At 40.1% G+C, this 21,413-nt stretch overlaps 1 protein-coding gene across 27 annotated transcripts in view; it reads left to right on the top strand.

Moving 5' to 3' along the window:
* Positions 1–21,413, top strand: part of mark3a (MAP/microtubule affinity-regulating kinase 3a) — an 88,463-nt gene that overhangs the window by 37,321 nt on the left and 29,729 nt on the right. For 17 of the 27 annotated variants that reach the window (XR_013493415.1, XR_013493414.1, XM_033643215.2 and 14 more), the window contains exons 6-10: positions 2,449–2,519; positions 4,021–4,077; positions 7,896–8,132; positions 9,814–9,954; positions 13,982–14,081. Coding sequence is in view for 25 of the 27 variants with exons in the window: in XM_033643215.2 (XP_033499106.1) it covers positions 2,449–2,519; positions 4,021–4,077; positions 7,896–8,132; positions 9,814–9,954; positions 13,982–14,081 (606 nt within the window). In the remaining 2 variants the exon portion in view is untranslated. The remainder of the gene's footprint in view (positions 1–2,448; positions 2,520–4,020; positions 4,078–7,895; positions 8,133–9,813; positions 9,955–13,981; positions 14,082–21,413) is intronic. The other 10 variants (XM_078175319.1, XM_078175307.1, XM_033643220.2 and 7 more) reach the window with 1 other exon arrangement.

Here is a 21,413-nt window from a genome sequence, read left to right as displayed (position 1 = left end):
CAATTGGCATTAAATTTTGTGCAGACATTCGTGTTCCCCAGAGGATGAATTCTAATAACTTTGATCTCTTAAAGGATAACCTTTTTAAATGTTTTTGTGTTAATTGCCCTGTTGACATCTGAAATTATCCCGGCATTACCCGGAGGAGCTGTATGTGACGAGGCAAATGTCAGAATCAGTTGGATCGGACATTAAACAGACTTTATCCTGCCGGCTTCCTTGTACAAAGTCCGTGTAATGTCCGATTAGCCCATGTTTGAGTAGAGCAGGTAATTATCTGGAGAATACTCAGCAACTGAGTGGGCGTGTTGGTGCATTTCTATGGTGAGGCTCGCGCAAAAGTGGAGAAAACAAACATCTTAGGGTGAAATTTACACAGAGAAGGCAACGACAATGTCTAACTGGAGAGATGACTGGATTTGGGAACTTTTGTTGGGAAGGGCTGAAGTGGAAATCATCAGACAAATTCAAGGAGCGGCAGGAGACTCTGTAGTTTATGACCAAATTACGAACCGGCTACGTCAGTGGTTCCCAGCTGGTGGGTCGTGGTCCAAAAGGGGCTAACGGGTCCATTCTGAATGGACGGCAAGTGAGTCACAAACATGTCAAGTTTATGCTTGTACTTTACTTTTCAGTACAGTGAATATCCGGCACAGAGCTTTAATTTTGAAGTGCCGTTTCCTGCTGTAGAGTGAGAAAACAGACAGCTACTTGACAGAGACCGCAAACTAGCTCGCTGACATGACCAAACACAAGTATGACACTGAATATATTAAGCTGTGTGGACCTTGAACTAATCACTAAGGAGAAATCTGGATCCCATGGCTGGACCAGTTGGGAACTACTGGGCTACGTGACAGTGGTGTAATCCATGTCATGTCCTCTACTCAGGCACCACCAGTGTGAAGCAGTGTCTTTCCAGTTGGTGAGAACACTTCTATGTGTGAAAGGGAGACTCCGGACTGGATTCTCGGCACACTGTTGAGAGTTCATATGCGAAAACGGCTGAAATAACTAATGGGAACAACAGTTTTTGAAACTAGTCCAGTATTAAGTGACATTGCTACAGCCGAGAGAAACCAAAGAGGCTGCTATGTAACCACTTAGGGCATTTGTGCACCGTCAATGCACGTCCACCAAAAGTAAAGTGTTTTTGCTATTGACAGGCTCAGATTATTATGCTAACTTTCCAACAACATTATGGAAAGGTTTCCTACAGAGACAGACCTTTTTGTTAGAGAGTAAGATCCTTTTTGTTTAATCAGAAACAGCCCCAAAATCACCATCACCAAACCCACCAGACTCATTTAAGTAAACAGTCATTTTAGGGTGTATAGATCCAGAATATTTTCACATCTAACCGAGAGAATTAAGGGTTTATTTGAACCAAACCAAAGCTGGTGATTGTTGGAACAGTGGAACGATGAACCAAGATGTTTTTTGTGAGTTTAATTTTGTGTCCGTCCACTTTGAATTAAGTGTTTACAATGATGTCATTACTGCTCATTTAAATGGTACTGCATCAGGGGCTCATTACATTTAAACAGGGCAATGTGTGGGGCAACTCTGGAGGGCAATGAGACAATGAAGTTGCCCCAACATGATTGCATTTTTCAGGAATGTCATGCTGCCAGAAAATGTTTTAAACATAATTTTACTTGTTATGTATTCGTACATGATTCAGATGTCTATTTTTTTCTCTTTACATATTTATTTTTAACGGCACCCTCATTTCTGAAGCAAGGTTGCAATTTCTCTGCTACTCTCCATTTTGTCCCTAATCTGAGACCCATGTACAGCACGCTCTGTGCCCTTTAGCTCTGACATGCTAAGTGTTAGCTGCCACATTCTGTCTTTAGCAGTTGAGTCAGAGAGCAGCGATGAATTGTTGCTTCTCTGGAGCTCTGAATACAGAAACGTACTCTCAGGCCGCCTCTGCAGGTCAGCGCTGAGAGAGTGGGAGGGTTTTGAGGATTCAGAAAAAGTGGGGGAGGTGTTTGTGTTGCTTGTTATTTTGTTTAGTTCCTCTTTTCCCCATGGTAAGGACACACACACACACGCACATGCACACGCCAGCCACTCGAGTTCATTTAGCACACAGGCGAGCGTAGTCACGTTTTGGCTGGAAGTGTGCAGAAGTGTGGGCCGAGGGAAGGGTCTGCTGCCGGAGCCGAGCTCGGCAGCAGCTTTGTGCCTCCAGGAGAGGACCAGTGTGGAGGAGCTCGCCTCAATATGGTCAACAAACACCCTCCAACCATGCACATGGGTGACAGTGCAGGCCAGCTGCTCAGGAAAAGTTCATTGTGAAGATATTTTTATCTGCTTATTCTTGTAAGCTGTGACTCACTTTTTGTTTCTCTCTGTCTTTATATTTATTCACTGACTTCTCATTCACTGCTCCTTCTGTATTTTGCTCTCTTTGTCTTTCTCTCTGTCTCCGTTCTGCAGGAGAGGTCTTTGACTACCTGGTTGCACATGGACGAATGAAGGAAAAAGAGGCCAGGGCTAAATTTAGACAGGTACCCAGCTTTCTCCCCCTGCAGTGTTCTGGTTTCACACCTCTGCTCCCGGCTCTACTTCAGACAGGTCGCTGTCCTCTCTCCTGCTTCTGGGACAGAAACGTCTCTGTTGTCTTAAAGACTGATGAGAAACGTCCAAACCTGCTTCTGTCCCTATCACTCAGCTCTCAATGACTGTCACACACGGTGCAAAGTCATCGACTGCTGTGACGATAAGAAACTGTCCCAAACACTAAACAGTTTGTGCTGAAAGAAAAGGTTAGAACTTGTAGAGATGCCAAATTTGCAATCAAAACATTTCTTTATATATTTCTGATGCTGTCGGTTATTGAAGCAACAGAAAATGCCCGTTCGTCCTTCACCTTCTCAAAATGATCCCACACTTTGGATTTCCTGCCCGACATGTTATTAACTAGCCTGTGGAATAACCGCAGGTACCAGCCCTGGAAATTAACCTGACTCCTGTCTGACTGCTGAGCGTGGACACCTCCTGTGTCTGTCCTTTCAAATTAAAGTCACACATGGTCCAGTCACATAGGTTTAGATTTTTTCTGACAAGGTGCAGCTCCTAATAGAGTTTCACATTTGTTATATCTTTTTCTGCAACTAAGAGACCAATGGAATCTTGCCGACTAATGACCTTTCTGGTCGACGATTAGAGGGCAGGCCTAATTGCAGCCCCCAGGACTGTGTGGCCTGTAGTATTACACCATATTTATCACCACAAGTAATTACAGGTGTCACCAAATCAACCATGTGTACAAAACTGGTGCCTTTAAAGCACTTTTTGTTTTCAAAGATGATCTGGTCTAGGGGCGTCGGTAGCGTAGTGGATAGTGCCGGCAACCCATGTACAGAGACTCCGGCTTGCAACCCTTTGCTGCATGTCAACCCCTGCTCTCTCTCTCTCACCCCATTTCAATCTGTCCTGTCCATTAAAGGCAAAAAGCCCAAAAAAATAATCTTTTAAGAAAAAAAAAAAAAAAAAGATGATCTGGTCTAATATTTTGGTCTATTCTTTCTGAGGCTGTATATGTGCATAACACATGTGGATGATTCTGCTGCAGAAACATGTGCTCCAGATCTGTTCAGGCTAGCAAAACCATTTCTACACAGAGCTGAAGTGTGAATGTTTTGTTCTGCAGTTGATCAATTTAAATTGGAGCTAAAGATGCAAAACAAATGAAACCAAATCAAAGTTAAAGGTTTAAATGTCTAAGGTGAGTGTAGCCCCCTGTGAGCCCTGATGTTGATGATACATCACAGCATGCCTGTAGCATTAGCGCACGCTGCTACCTGGCCTGAGAGACAGATAAATGTGCTGCGCAGAGGAAACCTGTTTCTCTCACCCTCCTGGCGTCTTCAGCCCCACCTCCGCTACGTTTTATCTTTCCTGTCACAGTCGACCACATCTCCTCCTCCACCACATCCTTTATCACAGTCTGAGAGCAGAACACACAGAACTTTGACTAAACTCTCACTTGTCTCTTCCCTCGTACAGATCGTATCGGCAGTGCAGTACTGCCACCAGAAGCACATTGTTCACAGAGACCTCAAGGTGAGTTCAGAGAAGCCACACTGGCTGGTACCTGAAAATTATCAATCGTTTTTTTTTTTTTTTTTTTTTAATGCACTGACAGAAGCTTGAAATCACCAGAATGCAGAGCAGCTGCATCGGTTGTTCAGAAGTGTGCAGCAATTATCAAATGCAACATCACTGTGTTCTCTGGAGTTTGAGCCTTTTGAGAAATGAAGGCAGTTAACTAATGAAGATGAAGGTTGAAAAATTAAAACAACAAACCTCAAATATTACATCAGATTAGAGTCTGAACAATACTTTTTATTTATTATTAAGAGTTAAAATGTATTTTATTGTACATACATGCATGTTTTTGGCAAGAACTCCTCAGATTTAGTCATTAAAGTATTTTAACAAAAACATGAACTGAAACAGGAAACTTTCAACTTGGTATCAAAATATCCAAAAATATGAGTAACAGTAAATATGAAATAAATAAGAAACATAAATGAAAACACAAGCACAACAAAAAAATTGTTTAACTGAAACTAAGTAAAAATATGTTGTGTAATTGGTTAGTCGATCGACCTGCAACTCTTCAGATAAGTTGTTAATATTTAGGAAACATTCACTGGTTTTAGCTTTTCTTTGTCTTCTGTGATATAAAACTAAATATCAAAAACAAGGGACAAAACAAGCAAAATAAAAACATCAGCTCAGGCCTTTCGGATGTCCTTGGGCCAAACAATCGAGAAAATAACTCCATCTACCATTGCAATGGTTCATAAAGATACATTCAAAGAAAGCGTCATACTGAACACGTTCCTGTTCATGACAGAATAAATCCAAACCAAAAACCAAGTAAATCTTTTTCTACTTTCTGGCATAGAACAAAATGAATTTTGTTTTAATGAATCATTTATTTGTCACATGGAATTATGCGTGCACAGTTCAACTCCAGTGAAATGTGAATTCATCAGCTCCTTCAATTTGTGCTCTGTAAATGTTTTTTGTGTCTTCATACATTGTTTGCTGCTGCTTTATAATCATGAATGTGTCCGGATGGTTCTGGTAATCTGTGGTTTCTCATTGTGGAATTATTTAACTGTCTACACATCCTGACCCCAACCAGACAGCTGTATGGTCACTTGCATAACTGAGGGTCTGGTTCGACCATGTCAACTTAAATGTCACGTTTCTAGATTTAACCTTTGTTGTTATACTGACCGATTTATCAGCTGCACATCTGTATCCGCTGATATTCGCCTTGTTGACTGCCATCAGCCTATCAGCAAATAAGATGACATTCACCAATGGCAGTGGCCGCTGTTTTTCTGTTGTGTCACATCAATGTTGCGCAGGCTAAAAGGCAGGACTCCAGACTAATGGCGTCCTGTCATCCTGGGGACAACAGAAAATGTGTTTGAGATGATCATAGATCTTCATCCAGATGCTATCGGGATGAAAGGATGCAGTAAACTCAAAAGATGCACCCTATTGTTTTCTTGAGAACGTTACATTGTGAAGAACAAATCCATGTTGACATTAGCAGGAGGAAAGCTAGTTAGCGTTAGCTGTTAGCAGCTAGTGGATGGAATGCAAATTTGCGAATCCTAGGACAGCAAAGGCATGACTGTCTATGCTTCCCCTGATTGGCTCATACTTGTTGCCTTTGTTGGTTGCATTGGTTAAGGTTAGGCAAGAGGAGTGGGAAAGATTAGGGTTAGGGTAATAATGTCAGTGTTAGCGAATCAGAGGTGGAGTAAGGCAGAGTAGGGTTGGTTATGCCTTCGCCATCCTTGGAAACGCAAATTCCCAGTCGGAATTAACAGCTCATGAAGGTTGCATTGAGTTACCTTGTGGTGCGTTCAAGCTCTGTACAATAAAAATGAGCGCAAATCAGCACAAATTGTTATTTTTAACATCTGTATCAGCCCAGAATTTTGGTGTCATGCTGCTTTATGTTGGATAATGTCTGCATGTGTTTCATTTCCTCTCCCAGCTGCTGAAAACCTTATTTTCAAGATGGTAACTTGCATCATAGAGCTTAAATTAGTACACATTTACAGTGGTATTCTTGTTTATCAGTAGTGCTGTGAAGAGTTTAAATGTGCAAAGAGTCTCCACCTTTTAAGGCTAATTACGGCTGACTCATATCAGATAGAAAGGTCACAGTGAGGAGGGCTGACGTCAGTGTTGCCTGTTTTATGACGCTCATCTTAACTCCCATATTCCCACTAATGACGAAGCACTGCATATGCTGTTAATGAGTCTTTTTCTCTGCCCCTTTCTGACTTTATGCTGTGCAACCATCTTTTTTTGAAACATATTATTGGGCCACACAAAGGCGTCCCCTCTGATCTGCTCACATGTTCTGCACCACATCACCTGTCATAGTGTGAATGGACCGCCTCCATTTTCGTGACGCCGGTTTACTTCACCGAGTATAAATATTGATGCTTCTGTATTTTTATCTGGCCATCGGTGGGAGTCGCTCGACTGAGAGGAGCGCCGTGTATCTGCTGAATGTCGAAACTGTTTCCTGTGCAGAGCTTCATGAATGATCCATGAAGAGGGAGATGTGAGATGAGTCTCTTCTGCTGCTTTATGTATGCAGTGGATACGTGTGTGTGTGTGTGTGTGTGTGTGTGTGTGCGTGTGTGTGTGTGTGTGTGTGTGTGTGTGTGTGTGTGTGTGTGTAATGAGGGCAGGCGAACATACGTCACAGGTGTGGTTGTGGAAGCTTATATGAGGAACATGGTTAAATTTTAACCACAGTCCCTCAGGCATGTGGGTCACTTGTGAGACACTCGTGGATTCAGTGTTGCCATGGTCAGTTACGTTACAGTGAGTGTTGTTTACCTCTTATGGTCCAGTCCTTGGGCTCAGTGCAAGATTTCTTCTTCCTCTTCTTCTGCTCTCTTTGCTCCAGCTTCCTAATTAGTCTCTGGCCTCCAGCTGCATGTGAGCAGATGTTCGAGTTGAAATCCTCGCCTACGTTTGAACACTTTCATTCACAAAGGAGACGTTAACAGTTTTATCAGATCAGACGCCAACATATCAAACAGAACGCTCAAATTAATGAATATGGAAAAGTGCAAATTAGAGAAGAAATAAATAATCAATTAGTCAAGCAGCAGAGAAAGGTATCAGCAACTGTTCTCCTAATTGTTTACGTCATTATAAAACAGACACAGATTTTAAGATCCAGATTTTCAGATGTGGAGTTTTGCTGCTTCTCTTTGTTCTGTGTTATTGTAAATGTAATATCTTAATGTTTTAACTGTTGGTCGGGAAAATGGCAATTTGAAGAGTGGAGCTGCAACAACTAGTCGATTGACAGAAAATTAATTGGCATGTTTTGAAAGTTTAGTTGCACATATATGTATAGAAAATACAGGAAAAAGAAATTAAAAGTTAAAACATTGTGCAGGAGAAGTGAGAAGCCAAAAATGGTTTACGAAGATACCTCCCCTATTTAATAACAATAATCATACATTAAAAGAAAAAGAAATAAAATTAAAGAAAAAGATCAAGATGGCAAAGAAGTTAATTGATTTCATGTAGCTACTTCTTCAGGTGAGATATTGTTTGAAAGCTATTTATCATATTAAGACTTTGATTTTTGTCTTGAAATATCTGAATAATTAATAACTTCTGTCACTAATCCCTCCTGTCAGATTCACAGCTAATGCTGCTAATCTTCAGATTAAATCCAGACACTGACTGTGAATCTGAATTATTAACACCTAAAAGTAGCTGAAAGTCCTTTTTAAATGTCCGTCAGTTAAAAAGACTGAATAAGCTCAGATACAGTATATTAAGAATGATCATAACCTTCCTGTGTCTGTACTCAGGCGGAGAACCTGCTGCTCGATGCAGACATGAACATCAAGATCGCAGATTTCGGCTTCAGCAATGAGTTCACCATGGGCAACAAGCTGGACACGTTCTGCGGTTCACCGCCGTACGCAGCACCAGAGCTGTTCCAGGGGAAGAAGTATGACGGGCCGGAGGTGGACGTCTGGAGTCTGGGGGTCATACTGTACACGCTGGTCAGCGGCTCGCTGCCATTTGATGGACAGAACCTCAAGGTAGGACCGTGTGGACGCACGACAGTTGATATTTATGTTTAGCCTAGGTTTATTTAAAAATCAGAAACGGGTTTACTGCAAAGTAGTAAAAGTTCTGTAAAAGTCAAGTTTTAAATATAAAAGAAATTTACAATTACAAATGATTGAGAGGGTTTAAAGTACAAAATATTGACTAAAGAATGTGCAGATGTTCACAGTATAAAGAGATAAGAATATGTAAAAAATAATAACGAAGAGATTTGAAAAAATGAGCCTTAATGTAACGAGTTAAACTGGATGTAGAGATTTTACGCTAATACTTTTTATCGCTGTAACATTACACAGTTTTTGACTTCAGGGGCTTTGTTACCGTTACCCATGATTCAGTCACATATCAATCCCGGGGAAAACCTTAGGGGAAATGTAAGTGTTGATTTTTTTTAACCTCTTATCCAGCTGCAGTATCTTATTTTCAGGTATTTTCAGAAAGTGTCACAGATGTCTCCTTTAGTGGAGACAAGACCAACATTAAGATCCAATAATGTACTGTACTCCTCCTTGTCTTTACTGGAACGTACGTTAAGTCACTCAGGTGACAGTAGAGTCAGTGGAAATATTAGATTTACTGTACATGTTGCTATTGTGCTGGTTAAACATTTGACCTTTTCCAGTTGGACAAAAGACATATGTGGATCAAAAAAAATGCATTTGACGATATGATGAGCTGCTGGAGAACAGAGTTTAGATTTTCCTGCCAAGGTTTGTGAAAGGGAACGCAACATAACCGAATCATGGAGACATGTACAGAGAACTGAGGTCGTAATAGAGGCAAGTGTTACCTGTAATGGAAACACTCTACGTTTGAATTTTCATTGTATCATTTGAAAAAAAAAATCTAAAATTAGAATGCATAAATAATAATAAAACAATCAGACATTTCTGCTCTGTACCGAAGCCTCAATTTAATTAAATACTTAAAGAACTGAGCAAAGATATTTTTTTATTTTTGAAAGTAAAATCACTTTTACTCACATTTTATCAGTCTGTGCCCCCTCTCTATATTTGGAGGTTTTTGCGCGTCCATGAACACAGCACACACAGAAGTCTTCGCAAGTCTTGGGGTGGATAATTGATCAGTCAAACCGATTAAAGCTGATCGGATTGATGGGTTAGAGGAGCAGCTGCTGCAGAGGTGAATGAACTTTTAGACCCGGCCAGCACAATGAATGTTTAAGTTTCACTTTCACTGCGCTCTGTACTCCGAGTGTTGGGCAATAAATAACCGAACAGTAAATATATTCCAACAGGGCTCCTAATAAAGGGTCCAGTTTAAAAAATAAAAAATCATTACGCGGCGGCAGATTTTATTGTTGTGGGCTGATACAAATAAGTGAATGTGTGGGAAAACCTGGATAGTAAAACACATTTCAGCCGGTTGCTGAGAAAGTAAACCTTTATTTCTTTGTGTCCAGATTGTCAAATGTCCCATTAATTCTGCAGTGCTCGCCACCTTCTACAGTTACGGTTTACTGGCTAAAATATCATTATATTTGTCTCAGTTATTTAGCTGTGAAATGATTTGTGTCTTTATCTCTTTGCTACGATCAAATGTCGACATTAACAAATGCTACTATCTGCATGGTGTCCTCACTGACATCCATGTGTTTTCCTAACTCCCTGGTTGTCGCCGTCTTCCCCGCAGGAGCTGCGTGAGCGTGTCCTCAGAGGGAAGTACCGCATCCCTTTCTACATGTCCACAGACTGCGAGAACCTCCTCAAGCGCTTCCTGGTGCTCAACCCGGCCAAGCGGGGTACTCTCGAGGTGAGGGAGGACGCAGAAAATGTAAATATACCTCTCAGTTCTTATCTCACACTCCACCCAGCACGTCTGCACCATCGGAGAATGCCATCTATCCTCCACCTCTCCAGCAACCCCCCTTCCCTCCTGCATCATCTCCTCTGACGCCCACGGTGTCCTGTTCTCTGTGTGCGTCCCGGCCCACACTCTCCTCCCTCTTTCTGATGTTGTAACCATGAATAATGCATCGCCATTCTCGTGTTTGTACCAAAATTGTCTTTCTTGTTCACTTCTCTGCCTTTTATCTGTGAGTCAAGGGTACTTCAGTAAAACCAGCTGAGTCGAGGGTAAGCTGTTGTTAATAGGAAGCACTGTTGAGTTCAGGTGATGAACCTCTTTTAAAGGAGGTTTATTCATGATGGAGACCAGAGTAGGCTGAATCTCATGTTTACGGTTTGTGTCCTCACAAATTTAAAAATCACTGAAGGGTGTATGGTTACAGCTGGGGATACCAAGGTGAGGAAATTTCCCTCTTATGCCGGACAGTTTACAAGAAAACATACATTAGGAGCACTTAATCTTTAACATCTGATCTTTAGATCTTCCCCTTAGTTAAAACATAAAGGAGACAGTAACAGTTGGTGTAGAGAACTTGATGAGTTTTTTTTGTCTTTTGGGCTGCAGCTTGGCAGCAGCTCACTCCTCCTCTTCATCTCCCTCTTGTCCCTTTGGGGTGTGCTCTCCACCTCTTCCTCTATCATCCCCGTGGTCTCTTCAGCCTTCAAGTCGTAGTTACCTCGGTAACATGGGTCTAGGGCTGACCCAAAAAATTTGAAGCTTCGAAGCTTTGTTCGATGGCACGGGAGTTGATTGTGGAAAAAAAAAAAATTGAATATTCTGCTTTTTTTTTTTTTCCTCAAGTTTTTTTTGGGGGGGACCATGAACGCAACACCATCTCCGACAAGGCAATAGAAAGCCCGACATGCAGTGAATGGAGACCCTCTTGACTTGAGTCATTAGTTTACTGTCCTCACTTCTGTTTGTCTTCTTGTTCACTGAGGTGAACTGCAGAGTGATTTCACTCACCGATTGGCTACGCTGTTGATTCAGCAGACTGAATTAGCCAAAAAAAAAAAAAGCCATCAAGGGTCGACTAGTTCCAACAGTGTGGGACACACCGCAAAAAAGTTCTGTGCTGCAACTTCAGTCGTCCGTCACCTGACCAAGTATTGATAACACGTTTAGTATTTTACATACTTTAGTTTTTTTATTTAATGAACATGGTGCTGCTGCATGACAGTAAACTTAATGGGTTTCATGTCTATTTAATAAAAAGCTAAATGACAGAGAGGGCGGTGGGCAAGTAATGAAATCTCTGTGTGAAATCGATGTTTCCCCAAACACTAATGACCACGGCAAGCCCAGGACATGTCATATGACTGCAACACCCCTGGTGTGATTCAGCTGTGGGACCTTTGTCACATGTCGTACCTCCTTGTTTTACCCCTTATGTTTTTGTATTAAAAATGTGGCGAGAAAGCAGTAATTGTAGCTGTTAAATGAATGTAGCACAGAAAAAATACAATAAAATGTGGTATAGTAGAAGCACATGTTAGTAAAGTTAACTCTCGTTGTAGTTTAAAATAAAGTCAAGTCAACATACATCGGCAGCAGAGAACAAGACAAGCCAAAGTCTAGCTGGAGTCTGAGATGTCAGAGAGGTCTGATTCTAGTATCATTAAGAGCCATTTCATTTATTTTAAAATTATATTTAACACATTTTGCTTTATGGCCTGAAACTACACGAGTTAATGCTCAAGTTTGGACCTCTGAATAAATTTTATTAAAGGTCATAAATGTGTCACAATGTTCTGACAGGTACAAGTTAAACATCATTATTTAATTTTCCACAACTCATAATCTGATAATACGAGAAATATTTAGACATTTGGTTTCTTTCAGAACGTCTGCTGAGATTAAAATAGTTGTGTTTGATGTAAGAGAGAATCGTTCCACAGATCAATCAGAGCGGCCATCACGTTGTCAGAAAAGTGTTAATGATATTTTTTTTTTTAGCTGTAATCGTGCAGCCCTGCCTGACACCCAGCAGTATATCATTAACATATTAAACATCATGTCTTTTCAAGATTATTTTCGGCACATGAGCACTGAACTGGATCAGCTTTAAAGGCGGTGTTGAGTTCTTTAAATGGGCCATTTAATCAAAGAGGTTTGATTTCATTTGCTGTTTATGAGACGGAAACAGTGTTGCTGCATCTCATTTAATGTAAGTGAGTCAAACTAAACGTTGGCTCGTCTCGGAGCGTCACATGTGTCGGCCTCGGATGCCTCATGATTGCCCTGGATTATGGCAGAAGCTCCGGTTACATCAGAGCACGACCAGCGATAATTAGTTTGGCTCTGCCGTTCATTAAAACCCCCAGAGAGCCATTGATCAGCTGCAAATTAAAAATAAAGGTGCAAACACATGGGGTGCAGGGCAGCACAACATGGACGTTACTGTGACAGGGCAGCATCATATCATGTCTTTTCTTTAAAGTGCAGCAGCCAGTGCTAAAAATACACTTAAACATTGCAATATAAAGACAGAAGCTGCAAAACACAGCAGATATTCATGTACAGTCTCTGACTTTTTTAAAAATAGACATTTGTGAAACCTGCTCTGTCTTCAGTGTGATTTATATTTGTATATTGATGACATACAGTGATTTTGGTATCTTTGCATGGTGCCGCTGTAGCCTCATACATTTAATTTCATGTCAAATGGAGATACCATGATTGGGACCACAGTATCGGTGAGCTTGTGCTGTTTATGTTGTGTCCAATGACTTTCTGATGCCGTTGGAGATTGTAGACAATGAAGACGACATCAGAGAAGTTGAAGGACTCATTCATGTGCTTCTTATTTCAGTAAAACACATTTAGCAAGTCAAGGTGAAGTCAAGACGATTGGTCCTTTTCCTCCTTTGCTTTCACCACTAAACCTCTGATAAGTCTCTCTGCTCAGCAGACCGCCTCTTCATTTAGCCCAGCTCATTTTCAGGTTATTTAATTTGAAGTGTATCGCTGTTGGCTGTTTATAAGCTGCGTTTCATACTTAATTGTCTCTAGGAGCTCGACAGAGACTAATGGATTGAGAGGGTAACAAGTAATCACAGCACAGAAAAGTCAATGGTCTCTGCTGGCTTCAGAAACTGTGCAGGACAAAACACACAACACCTTATCGATGTTTTATATTCTATACTTGCATGCTTTCCTACTTTGTTATGCAAAAGTTCTAATTTATCTTAAGATAAGCTGTTACTTTAGATTTTTCCTTAAAATATCTTGCCTTATATAAATCAGCTTTTTAAAATTGAGGGATCCTCATCAGAACTGTTTGTGTATCTTCGGTAAAATGAACATCAGCAAAAATGTTCCTGTTGGCTTGTTTGTATGCTCAAATATCCCCCCAAAACAATCCAGTATCAGACAGGCTTTTATTAATCCAGAAAACATTATAGATACCAGCTTTAACCTGCAGTCATAACAGTTATAGCAGGGCTCCTCCCAAGGGTCAAATCGAATGCTTCGAATCATCAGTCAGAGACCAATCAGTCGACTCAGATTTCTTAGGTTGAGCAGCCTTGTTTCTCTGAGAAAATGTGATCTTCTGCCTTCTGCTTGGAAGTAGTGAATGTACAGCTCACAGCAACTTGATAAGATACAGTCTCTGGCTTTTGTTTGATATCTGGTGTCAACAAAAAATGTTGTTGCACATTTTCGATTCATCATAGCGCATTTAACACACATTGGTTTGGAGGGCTGACTTGGTTTATTTACATGTACATCACTGTCACCCTGAACGTCCCACCGAACCATGTCTAGACTCTCAAACTCTACATGGACAAAAAAGGAATGAAAAGCCAAATCTGATTTGACTGACATAATTTGGAGTGTGGTATGAACCTTAAATCTGCTGTCATTGTCGTATTTTGTAACTCTAAAACATCAGTATCAGTAAAAATCCAGTATCGAATTGGGCTCTAATTGTCTCACTTTCCTTTTGCAGCAAATCATGAAGGATCGATGGATCAATGCAGGATTTGAGGAGGACGAGCTCAAGCCTTACACTGAACCAGAGCTGGACATCACGGATCAGAAGAGAATAGGTAAAACATGTTTTGCTAATATTAATCTGCAATCAGAAAAATGCACAAGACCTTCTTTCTATCTGTGACAGTGAAAAGTCAATCTGAGGCATTTAAACGTTAGCGGGGTCGCAGCTTCACAACACAGAGCTGCTCCCATTATTATTCAGCGCTGAAGAATCTTTAAAAGAAAAGATGAAACGTGATGATGAATAAATAAACAGGAGTCGTGCTGCTGCATGCAGAGAAGAGAAGCCTCCCCATCGTGCCCTGGATGAGAGCTGTGAACGGGGGGAGCTCTTATGTAACAGCAGCTGGGGTTGGCTGTCGGTGCACATGTGTCGGCTGCGAACTCCCAGTCACCCAGTAAGTGCAGGAAAAAGACAAGCTGAAGAGGAGATGCTGTTATGTTGCAGAGGAATCCCTCAATCCTGAATAATGCATTTAAAGCTTTATATAAACCTTTTCATAGATAAGAAGACTGCATATTTTAGTTTCTCACTAAATGCTTTAAACTGTTGTGACTTCAGGAGGGATGTGAACAATACCTTAAAAAAAAAACAAAAAACAGCACATGCATCTCGTTACGTAAATGTGTCGTCAGTTTTGTTGGTCTCAGACGAGTAAATTTAATGTAAAAGTCACAAAAGCGATTTTACAAAGTCCGACTTAATCAGATTTCTGTAACATTGTCAGCACTGGATTTAATACCGTCAGATTAAAGAGACCCATCATGCTTTTCCTGATTTTCTGTCATATATAAAAATGTTATAATGTTGGATGTTCATATTCAACATGGCCGAAATTTCAAATATTGATTGGCCTTTCCCGAACCGGACCCTGCCCAAGCTTTGGGACACACTTCCCTCTCTGTGACAAAAAAAGGAGCTGTCGTTATATTTGGTAACCATGGAGAAAATTAGAATGACTCCCATTTTATGTTCTTTATATGTATTTGTATCTGTTTACCGTAATATAGGTAGCATATATTTTCCTTTTGCCATTAAGAAATAAATTAATCGATAAATAAGCAAATAAGTAAATTAATTAATTGATAAATAATACATTAAAGATTATAAAACGTATCCCTGAGCTTCACTTGTGACATTTCTCGTCTTTTACTTTTGTTAACATCTTCTCGTTTTTCACTGATGTTTATAAGCTGCTCATTTTTGCAACAGTTCCAGTCACTCATCACTATAAAATGAATATGACTACCAGACTAGACTAGAGAGGTGTAGATTTGATCCTAAATACGTAGCAAATGTAGCATTGAAGATGTTAACATCTGTGGCAGAGCGTCCATGTGAGCAGGAAAACGGAGTAGAAGTGGGCAGGGAGAGGGTGCAGGGCGCGATTTGTGAAAGGCCCAACGTAAACATACGTAAAAGTAATATCCGTGAGGAAACACCTCAGGCTGCAGATCACTTTAAATACAAAAATAATAATTTTTGAGACAAGATGCGTCAGCTCATGATGGATTTCTTTATATGGTCATCTTCTACATGCACACTACTGCATGTAGCCTACACTGCTACATGTAGCTACATGCTAACATCAGGGAAATTTTTAATTTCAGTTGGTGATGTTGTTAATTTCTCCCTGGTTTCAGATCGTATTCCTGCTGGGACGTGTCCAGTTGTGTTTAGAAGCTTGTATTGGTTATTCTTCATGGTAGAAGGTGCTGCTATTCTCTATTTCAGTCATTCCTCGTCTGCAATGACGGTGTAGAGACATTGAGATAGGGAAGACCCAGAGAAGTTGACCAATCAGAGGAGAGGTTCCAGTACAGACAGTATGAGGAAATTAAAGTGTTTTTGAACATTAAAGCATGTAAATATGTGCTAGTAGAAACCTAAGTGAAGGTATGAACCTGAAAATAAACATGATAGGCCCTCTTTAACATGAAGGCTGCAGCAGCACAAAGTTCAATACAGGAGCGATAAAACGCATGTCATCTGTCTCTTAAAGAGCACTATAATACATTTAGTTATTATCAGTTATCATCTCATGCACAAATACAATAAAATCAATTTATTCAGTCTGTAAACTATGTTAATGAGTCAATTTTAAGCTGCTGAGAGGTAAATTTACAACTTTTTTAAGTAGAAATTTTTAGGGCTGTACTTCATACTTTCAGGCTTTTGCGTGCCTTTTTGTGTCCCGCACAGTTGCAGATAAAGATGAGGCTACATTAATATTATTAATATTCTACTATTTTTACAATTAGATCCCAGTTGTGGTTGTAATGATTTCCAGAATTCACTACATGATTTTATTTAGTGAAATATTGTGCTTAAATTCATATTTGTTGGTGTTCAGCCTTTGTGGTTGTAAAACTGTTTACAGGGCGGTTTGGTCGCAGTCTTAACAGCACCATAAATTACATTTATTCATCAGGGAAAGTTGATTTAATAAAAGAAGACTAACTTATGTAATCCGATGAATTGCTTTATTCAAAGAAGGATGATTTTGTTTAAGGATATTTATTTTTGTTTGTTTGTTTTTTTAAGGGGGGTTAACGTCATAAAATATGACAACAGACAATTGAAGCTTCATCGAAAACATCAGTAAATGCTTCAAATGCATGACATTCGTTACAGTTCTAGAAAATTCTGTGGTGAATTATCGCTGGCTTTCTTTGACCTCTATGACAGTCTGGTCTGACGAAACAAGACATTTGAAGACGTCACATTTAGTTCTTGGAAAATGCGATTTAACATTTTTTATTATTTGCCACTTTTTCCAGACTGAAAGATTAAATCAAGAAAATTATTGTTTAGTTGTGTCATTCGAGTAGAATCTTCTCACGTCAGCCCAGTCTATAAAAATTGATATTTCCATGTGTGGTTCGGAAAAAATGAGTAATCACATCAGCACTGCCTCCTATTATTTCTTATTTCTTGTGTAATGCCTTAAACATGAGCAAATGGGAATTAAATGAGTCCCATCTTAACATCTTGTCACTCTGTTCGTGCACTGATGGAGAATTTGCTTCATAATTACGTTAAAATTAATGTGAAAATATATCAGTGGACATTAATTAAGTCTTTAACTGCAATATAAGGTTTTAAACTCCATCAGTGAAGCAGCCTGAGTGAACAGAAAACACTTTCTTGATGACATGACTTTAAAGCTCGGCGCCTTTCTCCAGCAGAGAGGCATCAGCTGCTGTCATGTCTGAATGAAGCTGTAACGAACGTTTATGTAACCACTTCAAAAAGCAGTTCCTTTAACAGATGGATGAAGAAAGCAAAATTATATATTTAATGTCTGAAAGGGGTTTAAAACATGCAGTATATCAGTTTGAATATAATTAAAGCAAGTCAGAATCTGTTAATAAAAATAAAATAAGCAGGAGGGTGAACGTGATAAAGAGGCGATGAAGAAAGGTGATTATCACATATTCTGCCTGGTAACAGAGGCAGAGATAGTTCCCCTCTTTCTGTCGTCCTGTGCTGCAGCCGGTTTTTACAGGATGTTTCTCTGCAGGTCACAAACAAAGTGCTCACGTGTACAGGAGACAGATGGTTTTTTAAATCACAATGTGGGTGTGGTTTTTTTTTTTTTATTAGTTTACCTAAATTTATCACATCTGCCGGGATGGATTACTCCACGTTGGTGTGGAAAGATTTTACTCGACCACATTTAGCAGATGTCATTCAGTTAAGAGCAGCAGAGGAGAGCTGTTAACCCACCGGGAATAATGGCATTAGCACGGCTTTCAGAGGTGGGTTTTTTAGTGTGACGTGATGATCAGACGCTGCCTGAGAGGCTTTTCCACCCTGACAGTGAGAAAATTCTGTCTGACAGGATGAGTCATTTTAATTTGTAGGGTTTTTGGTATTATAAAAACATTAAACATATAGAATATTTGCTCTTTAGCACTTTAGGTCCCCTCATGTCACCTCAGGTCTAATTTCTAGGACTGACCCAGAATTTTCCTAGTCTACCAATCATCACCATTTAGGTCCATCAGTGGACTAGTCTCCTGCATGTTTCTGATATGAATGTAATGATTAAATGATATATTTTGGTGGTTTGAGTTGAAGGAATGAGAAAGAATAATATCAGTAACATTGTTAACACTGTGCTACATTACAGAGAAATACAAAACCGTACTAATGAACCTTCATTAATATAGGCCTATATTTTATCTACAAGTACACGTCACACACTGAGGGAGCCGCCTGTTAATGACGCTGTGGGCTAATGGGCATGTAGCTACTTCCATGTTTCAGATGATACGTCATGTTTGTAGTCGACCAATGAAGATGAGTTTACATCTCACCTTGGGTTCGTCCTTCACCTTCTCAAAATGATCCCACACTTTGGATTTCCTGCCCGACATGTTATTAACTAGCCTGTGGAATAACCGCAGGTACCAGCCCTGGAAATTAACCTGACTCCTGTCTGACTGCTGAGCGTGCCGTGGACACTTCCTGTGTCTGTCCTTTCAGATTAAATTCACACATGGTCCAGTCATATAGGTGATAATTTATTCTGACAAGGCTGTTTGTTTGTTTATTGTTTCTTTTCTGCAACTAAGCGACCAATGAAATCTTGCCGACTAATGACTGTTCTGGTCAACTAATGTCTGGTTGACTGTTAGGGAGCAGCACTAGAAATCTCACAGCTATCATTTGCTAAAAATACTGAGAATCAAGACACTATATAGTCATACAAGTCAGGACCAGAGAGTGGAGGTCACATTTTCAAACGACAGAGAAAGTCAAAAACACGAAAATAGCGAAGGCATCTTTCTTTTCAAAATTAATAGTAATTAAATAATGTGTCTTGCCTTCTTTTCCAGTCTTTTGTGAGACAAAGTTATCCAACCTAAATAATAGAGATGTATCGATACCACTTTTTCCTTCCCGATACTGATTCCGATCCCTGAACCTTAGGTATCTGCTGATACCGAGTACTGATCAGATACCAGTGCGTAAAATGGATGGGATATGAATTGTTGTATGTCTCAACTCCTAAAACTCAATGTAAAATATTAAGAAATGAATACATAATAGTAGAATGAATGCCATAAAACTTTTTTTATTATTATTATTATTATCCAGTGTTGACACAGATCAAGACACAGGTTAAAGTGCAGCCACACAATTTGGTAAAAAAGACATTTTAAAGGCTACAGTAGAATGCTTTTTAAACTCCGCTCTGTTTCCGTTTAATTTGCCTGTAGCGTGCATATGTGTAATAACGTGAGGCATTATGTGGTATTGGATTGGTCATAGGCTGTACTCACCGATACCCAATACCGCATTTTAGTCCGTATCGGAGGCATTTCCGATACTGGTATTGGTATTGGTACAACTCTACTAAATAAACAGCCAGTCTAGCTCTCACTCATCTGTTACACCAGAATGTTTCAGGGTTTTGTCTTAAATCACCGTATTAAGTAGAATACAAAAGGAGAACAGGACTCCACTTACATACTTACAGTCTTTACTTCTCAACATCCCAGTGAAGCTTTGAAGAAGCTGCTCTTCTTTTCTCACATGCCTCCACAGTGAACGAAGAATCCAAAAACGGAGAACACTCTTGATGTATTGAAGTAAAAGGGGTCCACGTTTAACAGTAGGAAACCTAAATCAAAACACGCAACTCGAGCAGTATAATCCAAGTCTCATTTATCTAGTCGAATGCTCAGCACTTCCCAAACATGCAGCCTTTACCGACAGGGAACTGAGCTAGAAGTGAAACATATCTATGCTCTCTTCGAAGCCAGACTCCATTGACAAAAACAGTAATTTTACCTCCCTGAACACAGGAGCTGCTGGTCAACTGCTGCCTCTATCATTAGTTTTGTTTGGTTATTATGCGACTTTGGTTAATCTGCCCTAACCCGTTAAAACACCAAAATCACACTATAAAACAAACGGACTAGCTAATCGAGGCAGCAGTAGACCAGCAGCTCCTGTGTTCAGCAAGGTAAAATGACTGTTTTTGTCAATGGAGTCTGGCTTTGAAGAAAGCATAATGTTTCAGTTGTAGTTCAGTTCTCCATCGGAAAGGGCTGTCTGTTTGTGAAGCTCTGAGCATACAACTGGATAAACGAGACTTGGATTACACTGCATGAGTTGTGAGAGTTTGTACACAGATGTTTTGATATAGTTTTGCTGTTGTGTAATGTGGACCCCTTTTATTTGAATTCATCATGCCTTTTTTGCTTCCTTCACTGTGGAGGCGTGCGAGAAGTATTCTTCACGAATTCACTCGGGGTGAGTAATTGATATACAAATGTTTCCTGTGGGGGTGAAGTGTTCCTTTAAACTATAAAGAGTTTGATCTTAAAATTAGGTTTATATCCTGGTGAAAACAAGACACCAACCCGCTCATGACTCATCTCAACACCTTTTTACTGAGAAACCAGTCTCTATTAGAAATGTGCTCCAATGTGTTTCAGATAGCAGAAGTGTTTTTTAAAAATTAATAAGCTGTGTAGCGTTGAGAAGAAGAAGAAGAAGGGGTAAAAGCTTTCATGTGACGCGTGCACAGATAAATGTTTAAAGCAGATCAGACTGGAGCTGCAGCAGGAAAACACCACTCTGCTTCACCTGGCATGCTGCTACAAACGTGAGCTGGAGGATGGGGGAGGCAGCGCGTCATGGTTGCGTGTATGTGTGTGTGTGTGTGTGTGTGTGTGTGTGTGCGTGTGCGCGCGCGTGCGTTTTATATATACTCTCTCACACTCTCTCTCCAATCAGCATCTTTCTGCCTCTGATTGGTCGAGGCAGAGCTGGAGAGCAGGGGGCTGATTACCTGAACTCTGCTGCTGCAGCCGGATTCAATCACCTGAATCATTTCACACGCCGTCACATAAACATGATCCTTGTCAACCATTCATGATATAAGCACTGAGAAGCATCAAAATACCAGACTGCAGATTTGACATCGTCGGCCACTGGATATTTCTTGCTGTTTTTTTGCTGCATCGGGAGCAGAAACTGTGAATATCTGCAGAACACAAGTCACACTGCTCCGTTGAATGTGAACGGGTTCGAAGAGATCACCTGTTTACAGTGTGTAGGTGGTGCAGTGAAGACGTCGTCTGATATGTGGAGAGAGCTAACAGCATGTATTGAATGATCCTTATCAAAATTATACAGAATTTTAGAGTTTTATCCCAAAACAGTTCATCGAAACTCTGAGATAAATAATTCCTCAGCTAGATATTTCTTATGATTATTGTTTTTGTCATCAAAGATCCAAGTTTGTGGATTATTATTCACAATTATGAACACTGAACTCTGTCATTTTAGTCTCTTTGAGCATTCAGTCATTTATTTGTGTATAAATGATGTTGTTAAAATGTTGGTTGTAATATTATCTAAATGA

Source organism: Epinephelus lanceolatus, chromosome 15, assembly GCF_041903045.1.
Source record: "Epinephelus lanceolatus isolate andai-2023 chromosome 15, ASM4190304v1, whole genome shotgun sequence".
Lineage (NCBI taxonomy): Eukaryota > Metazoa > Chordata > Actinopteri > Perciformes > Serranidae > Epinephelus > Epinephelus lanceolatus.
Note: the sequence above shows the minus strand (reverse complement) of the source record. Positions and strands in the feature narration are given on the sequence as shown.